The 7,964-nt window shown below is 35.2% G+C and overlaps 1 protein-coding gene across 2 annotated transcripts; it reads left to right on the plus strand.

Moving 5' to 3' along the window:
- Positions 1–3,794: 3,794 nt before the first annotated feature.
- On the plus strand, positions 3,795–7,703 carry LOC126608991 (protein CHLOROPLAST IMPORT APPARATUS 2-like). 2 transcript variants are annotated; one of them, XM_050277009.1, is made up of 3 exons: positions 3,795–5,764; positions 6,498–6,653; positions 7,384–7,703. In XM_050277009.1, exons 1-3 carry the CDS (start codon positions 4,670–4,672, stop codon positions 7,441–7,443), a joined length of 1,311 nt encoding a protein of 436 aa, XP_050132966.1. In that variant the 5' UTR covers positions 3,795–4,669; the 3' UTR covers positions 7,444–7,703. The 2 variants fall into 2 exon arrangements, with proteins under 2 accessions (XP_050132966.1, XP_050132967.1); XM_050277010.1 differs by lacking the exon at positions 7,384–7,703 and having other exon boundaries at positions 6,503–6,643.
- Positions 7,704–7,964: the final 261 nt, after the last annotated feature.

Below are 7,964 nucleotides of genomic sequence, written 5' to 3' on the forward strand. Positions count from 1 at the left end.
TACCCCGTTCCATGATTTATAGGTTTTTTTATATTTGAGTATTTGGCTTTTAGGTCACCAGGTCGTGCACTGTAAGTTCATAATCCAAAATTCTACGGTTCTCTTCTACATTAGTTGTTTTTTCCTTTCACAAATTCATATCTTTATTTCATAATTAATTTTGTTTATAAGTAGAATTCTTATATGCTACAAGAAAGTTTATTCTTTGAATCTATAATTTTGGTTATATGGTCCAACCTGATCGTATTATTTGTTATTTTGTCATATAAATTTATCTTTGTATTTTTAATAAATTACTTTAAAACATACCAATCTAGATATATATATATATATATATATATATATATATATTTTTTTTTTTTTTTTTACCAGCCTGAAGTAAAAATAGGTTCTTTACAATAGGTAAAAGAAATATGAGTACACTCTTTGACAATGAGCAGTGCCGACTTCGAAGAAGAATTGACAACGAACCAACTAGTGTCCATACCAACATGAATTTTGTGCACAACACATCAGCAAATATGCAAATTCCAACAAAGTAAAATACTCGTCACAAAGAAAGACTCATAAATAATATCACTAAAAAAGTACACAAATGCAAATGTGATATGGCTATCACTTATAATCTCGTGTATAACATCAAAAAACTGAAACCATTAAATAAAGGCAAGTCCTAAAAAAGTACACAAATGCGAATGCGATCTCGCTATCATGTTTGTTTCACTCGTTATAAACTGTCCTTGACACACGTCGAGTGTATTGGCTGATTGAGGTAGACTAGTGGGTAATTATCAATCTTGTTCTATGGTGCAAATTTTGTGTGATTTTGGTTAATTATAAGTGGAATACAAGGATAATGGGATGGGGGCCGGAAGGCTGTGCAAAAGCCATAACAATTTGATATTGTAATCTTCAAGTTATTGAACCTAATAAGCTCAACGTATGATTCTCATCGACCGCACATTAAAATTGACAGAGGACACCAAACAACAAAAAGGACCTTCAAATCATTGCCAGAGATCCAAAAACCCACCTTATTTCTTGATACACGTGAATATCATCCAAACCCAAAAAAAATGCATTCTAGTCAGCCCTATAAAATCTCGAACGCCCATTTGGAAATCGACACGTCACCAGATAAGAAAAGGGTTTTCCATAAAATCTCAAGTGACTTTGCAGGTGGTATGGGTGGCATACTAAGAATCATCCAAACAAGACATCCATGCTTGTCCCATGGTTAGATCTGATGAGATTGAGAATATTTGGGCTATTCAATCGTAATAATATAGTTTAAATTCGTCTTTGACAATAATCGAACCTAAAATTTCTCACTTACAAGTGAAGAAGAATATCACTAGAACATAATACTAAATGGTATCCATCAATGCAACTTTTATTATTTGTTTGCATAAATAATGTGAGCTTAAAATCTTGACCATGATCTCGCTCATTTTACGCTAGTTGAGGTAGGAGTTGATTTATATTTTCAACCTCTCATATGCTTTTCAATTTATTTATTTTTTTATTAAATTAAATGAAAACAACAAACATAATTAAATAAAAGTGTGTATAAAGAAAGCAAAAAAAAAAAAAAGTGTGTCTATCATATCATTCCCCCTTGAGTTATACTTACACATACTTCATCAGAACAATTTTGTTCCATGCCTTTAGCTAGTGTTATTCTCTATAGGTTACAATCATAACACAATGAGACATTACAGACCATTTTAATAACTATTTCGTTAGTTTTTACTTTACAATAAAGAGGAAATACAAGGAAGAAATGAGGATGAATAAGGATAGAGGAAGGATGATGGGAGGATATAGAACAAATGCAATTGGGATCGTATACTACATGAAAATCAAAAACAGAAAAAATGAAAACAATTTCTAGTTTTTTGTTTTCACTTTTGTATGTTCATTTCATGCACATTTATCATTCTCTCTTCATTTTCTTGATTCACCTATCATTCCATCTACTTTCTTTTTAGAGTAAATTGCAACAATGGTCCCTCAACTTTAACCAAATTTGAGCAATGATCTCTTAACTAAAAATCAATTGTCATTGGTCTTTCAACTCATAAAAACATGCAGCTATGATCATTTTTGTCAATTCCGTTAGAAATTTCGTCAAAATGAGTCACGTGCTATGCACATGAGGTTGAATTAAGAGGCAAATATGAAAAATCAAATAAGAAAAATTACATCAATTGTCCCTCAACTTTAATCCAACTGGAGAAATTAATGGTCTCTCAACTTTAACCCAGTTGGAGCAATGGTCATTCCAACATAACTCATTTTAACATAATTCTGACAGAGTTGACGAAAGGGACCATGGCTACACGTTTTGATGAAGTAAGGGACCAATGGTAATATATTTTTAGTTAAAGGAGAATTGCTCTAATTTGGTTAAAGTTGATGGATCATTGCTATAATTTAGGGAACTTTAACAAAAAGCTCTATGTACTGTTCATTTTAACGAAAAATCACATTTTTACATTAAAAAGTCAATCATGGTACTATTCACTTTACCATTTATTTTGTCTTTATTATTAAAACTAAAAGTTTTCAAACCATTTTCATTAGTTTTCCTTATTCTTCTTTTTATATAATTGAAGACTGAAATACGAAAACAAATTTATTATCGAACACATCATAGATTTGATGTTTTCTTTTATGAATATTAGATTTGGTGTTTGCGGGTGCTTTTTTTTTTTGTTTTGTTTTAATCAGCTTCAGAAAATATTTTTAAGTTGTTCAATGATTGGGTTGTTGTTGCTCTATTATTATTTAATCAAAAAATAAAGCTGTGGTTGCATGTGATCCATCTCATATAAACACAAGTTGAGTGGGAAGACTCCAAATAAATTCAATTCTTATGTTTCTCATTTGAATTAAGGGAATTCCTACCGAGCCATAGAAACAAAAGAAAAAAAAAATCATAAATACAAAATGTAATTATGCATTATTAAAATGAAGCAATTTTTTTTTTCCCAAAAAGTAACTAAAATAATAAATGTTACATAATTTTTTTTCTTTCAGGTGAAACAATATCTTTATTGAAATTAACCTCCAAGGGGCCAAATTATGGATGAATACAGCCCTAATGAAATCTGAGGGTTCCTCGAACCATGCTTTTGAGTCATCACTATGTAAATTGAATTTTAGCTAAAGTGTGAGCTACTCCATTACAACTATGAGGAAGATACATCCTTAGCTATAAATCCAAGACTCGAGAGATCCCCAAAGTATTTCATCTGTAACCATTTTAACAAAGTATTTTGTTTTACCCAAACCACTTGAACAAAGTTAAGGTCAGAAGAAATTAAGTTTCATCAATGAATTTATTTAACTATCAAAATAAAAAAGTTATGATAAAATCAAAACAAATTGTATTTTATCTTTTAGAAAATAAAAGAAGTATGAATTTAATTGATGTGAAATTAGCAAGATAAAAGAGAGCATTTTTTCTCACCACCCTAAACTTTAGTGTATGCTTACCATATACCTAATTATTTTTCAATTGTCGTTTTACTTAACATTGGTTAACTTTTTTTCATAATTTAAAAAGTAACATTTAATATGAAATTTAACTAGAGTTAAATAAATAACATGTAACAAATAATTAGGTACTATAATTATGGTTGCGAGCAAAATGCACTCAAGGTAAAATGATTGAAACGGTAAAAAGGTAGCGAGAAAATTAGAGAAAAAGAAGGCAGAAAAAAGAAAAAGGGTCCCACAGCCAGAACTGCTGAAGCTGAGCATTGTCTCTTCCTCTGTATCATCTCCATCACTCATACATGGGCACTTCCCGGTCTCTCAGTGCCCGTCTGGCCTCTTTAGAGAGGGAGAGAAGAGGGGAGAGCGACATAGAATCTGTCTTTTCATATGCTTGTGCTATATTTACAGGCCTCCCAACGGTTCTTTACTTCCTTTTATTTGGTCCGCCTCGTGACCTACTCTCCAAAAACTCCACCTCCTCTGTCTCTGTCTCTCTCTCTCTCTCTCCCCTCAATCCCTCTGTTTTTGGTGCTGAATTTCCACAGCATATACAGTATTCGATTTTCTTTATTGGGTAACTTTCCTCTCTGGGAAATTTCCATTCCTTTTCTCCATCTGCCAAGACCCAGTTACTAATTCCCTTGATAGTTTCAGTCACTTGGGTTTTCTTCTCTCTATAGGGTTTTGGGACACTTTTTTTTCAAGAGAGAATAGAAACGTACTATGGACTTTTTGGGGTTTCGTTTCTTGGGTTTTTCTGAAACAACCTTCAACAGTTTTCCCATCAAATTTTGATTTCTTTGCTCCGATTTTGTGTTAAAGTCCCACATCACATCGGTGGGTTCAAAGAAACCCAATAGGTTCAAAAAAACCCATTTCTCAGGTGTTCTTTCTTTTTTAATCACACAAAAACTGCTTGGCCTTTTCCCACTTTTCATTTCAAATACCCAATACCTTTTGTTTCGTCTACTTTTAGGGTTTAGGGTTTTGTACCTTTTCAAGTTCCTTTCTGTCCTTCTAAAGCAAAGATTTTAGCAACTTGAATTTCAACAATTCCATGACTTCATCTCACCTGTTGTGTATGCTCTTCAATTCAACAGCCTGAGTTTTGTTTGTGTTTCTAAGTTCTCTGTCTTTGCCTTTGGTTCCTCGGAATCATCAAAAGATGTCTTCGTGTCTAAGAGGCGGCGGAAGAACCTATGCCTTCGAGCTTGACATAGTCAAATCGCCGTCCACATCAACCTTCACCTCCACCTCTTCTCCGTCCTCAACTCTCTCGGAATCCAGCAACTCCGGCCTCGCAATCTCGACGAGAAAACCTCGTACCCCTCGAAAACGGCCAAACCAAACATACAACGAAGCCGCCGCATTGCTCTCCACAGCGTACCCCAACATCTTCTCTTCCAAGAACTTCACAAATCCCAGAAAATTCACTAAACCCCACGACTCTTTCTTCGACCAATCCTCAGAATTGCTCCTGCCCTTCAGAGTCATCGAAGCCGAAAATGCCGGGTTCTTGCTCCACCTCCCAATCCGGGAAAAACCCAGTTCCCAATTCGAGCCCAAGTCCCTGAATTCGTTCGAGAAGCCGTGCCGGAGTCCCGGGGAATTCGATTCCCAGCCGAATTGCAATTCCGATTCCATGGAGTTATGTGACGGGTACAATTTTCAAGAGGAAGACTTCGATGCGGAGTCGATTCTCGACGAGGAAACTGAAGAGGGGATTGATAGCATCATGGGAAGTATGAGTGTGAACATGGACTTGGAGGATGAGTCTAACAATGGAGGTGAGCAAATGAATAATTCGAATCCGAACCCGAATTCGAACTGGAATTCCTGTTATGGGTACCCAATGGGGCTCGGATTTGGCGGGAAATTCGAATTCGGGTTCGGGTCGAGAAGAGGAGTGAGGCCGTTGAGGCACGTCGATGATGGGAACTGGTGGAGTTTTCCCACCGTCGATGTTCTCGAAATCTCGCCCAGATTTAACAAATCTCAGTCGTGTTCCGCCCCAGCTCCAGCCGCGGCCACAGCCAAGAAGAAGAAGAAGAAGAAGGTGGAGAAGCTGTTGGTGTTGGAAACGAGAACCGCAGCGGAATTGCCGAAGGAGGCGAATCCGATTCCGAAGCCCCCGGTGGAGGAGGAGCCCGGGCTGATGCTAAAACTGGACTACGACGACGTTTTGAATGCTTGGTCGAACAAAGCGTCGCCGTTTTCGGAGGAAATGCCGGGATCCGATGCGGCGGGGAATGATGTCTCTGTACGTTTCTCATCTCCTGCCAGGGAATCGAATTCCCGGAAAACTTAAACGTGTTCAAAGTCTGGAACTTGAAAAAAAAAAATATAAAAAAAAAAAAAAATCAGTTCCCCCGTTTTTTGTCAGTCTAATAAAGTCGGTGTGCAATTTATTTTGGGCGTTAATTTATTTTTTGTTACCGTTTTACTTCATTCATTCTTTCTTCTTTAATGTATATAATATCGTTATTAAAAAAATAATTTCTCAACTTCATTATCCTTAAAACTTCACTTACAAAAATTTGGATGAACAGTTGTTTAAGTTATTCTTCTGACTAATATTGTCTTACGTGATACTGTAATTGTAATGAGTCATATAATTGCATTCGCTAAAAAAAATTCTGAATCCTGACGTAACAATTTTTAAGCTCAAATGACAGAGAAGTCACTTGTATTTTTGCCAATCAGATCTCTTTGCCGTAAGTGCCAAAGTATTTATTTGTCTAAAACTTATTATTTTGTATCATTACTTTTATAATCTTTTGTATCATTTTTGGGTCGAAATCATAGTATTTTTTGTGGTTTTTCTTTTTGGACACAATGATTAATATTTATTATTTTATTGAAGGCGGTATTGGCCATTTTATGGCTCCATAATCTATTGGGAAGTCAAGAATGTACGATAGAATGATAGAATTGTCCTTGTTTTTTTGTCTATAACTTATTATTTTGTTGATCATTGGGTTTGTTTTGGGCAGGCCAGGTTGGCGCAGATTGATTTATTCTCAGACGTCGGAGGACTGAGAGAGGCTAGCGTGTTGCGCTACAAGGAGAAACGTCGTACCCGTCTCTTCTCTAAGAAGATTAGATACCAAGTTAGAAAAGTCAATGCCGATCGACGGCCTAGAATGAAGGTACATCTTTTCTTCTAAAACATTCTTGTTTTTTTATCTGCAAGTAATAATAATATATACTAATTTATCTAGACGACGTGGAAAGAGATTTGAATGTGGGTGCAAATGGTGAAGCGCACTAATATAGTAGATTTAGCACCGAATTGATGAATTTGAGTCCAAGATAAACGAAAAAGAAAAATAAAGATGTCATGATTCTTACTTTACAACATGTTTCTCATGATTTGTATTTATGTTTTCTTCTCCTTTTCCCCTCCCAAACTCTATCTCCATTCTCTCCTTCTTGCTAGAAAAAACTTACTTGACAAGTGAGTGAGCGAAGATCTTTTTTAGGGCTCATGAACTATTACCAAAGATTCATCATAAGTTAGGGTTGCTCAACTCAAAAATCTCCTAAAGAAGGACGTACGGACCGATCATGGCACTACAGTAACTAAAGATCAACATAAACACCATCTTATTAACAAATTGGGATTCAATTGAGAAACAAATTAGATTGGCTTGATAGAATAACAAAAACTTATTTTGATACAAGTGAGATATTCTATTTTAATCTAATTCGAACTTTGGGGAGAAAGACTTTAACTTGTAAGAGTGCACGTTCCGTTCTAACTAATATGACTACGCTCACGTCTGCAACACCAAACCTCATTTTAGTTATACTTGTTCCCCATCATAGAAACTATATTTTTGTTTCAGGGACTGATGTTGGTTTCTTTATTTGTTTCAGGGAAGATTTGTTAGAAGGCCACATTCTAGCACAAATGTTCAAAGACAAAAGGAAATATGATGATTTTCTCTTTGGATCATGGCCATAGGACACACTTTCTGGCCCCCTCTTTCTCTCTTTCTACCCTTTTCCCTTTGTTGTATTAATTAATTAAGTAATTAGTTCTCCTGTTTTGTTAATTGTTTTGACTTTTATGTTTCTCACACTAGCAAAGAAGCCAAAGAGATGAAGACTAGACTGGTTACTTTTTTATGGGTAAAGAGATTTTGTTGTAGGAGGCACAAGTAGCACATAAATCAAGTTATTTTAGTTGAAATTTATTTTGGGTTGTTATCTTCTATGATATAGTTTCGGTTTTTATATGCATAGATTTGCATTCCAACTATTTTTACAAATGACTCATAATCAATCCGTATAGTTTTACTAACTAGATCTCACGTTCGTGGTATTTCTCTTCTAATGTTGTCATGTTGTTTAAAGTTTTATTAACTTGGCTCCTCAATGAAATGAGGAGGAGTTTCTCCTCAAGTTACTACGTGATCGATTTATGAAGTGAAAGGAAGGCCAACCTTGTTTGTTGT

This window comes from Malus sylvestris, chromosome 16, assembly GCF_916048215.2.
Source record: "Malus sylvestris chromosome 16, drMalSylv7.2, whole genome shotgun sequence".
Lineage (NCBI taxonomy): Eukaryota > Viridiplantae > Streptophyta > Magnoliopsida > Rosales > Rosaceae > Malus > Malus sylvestris.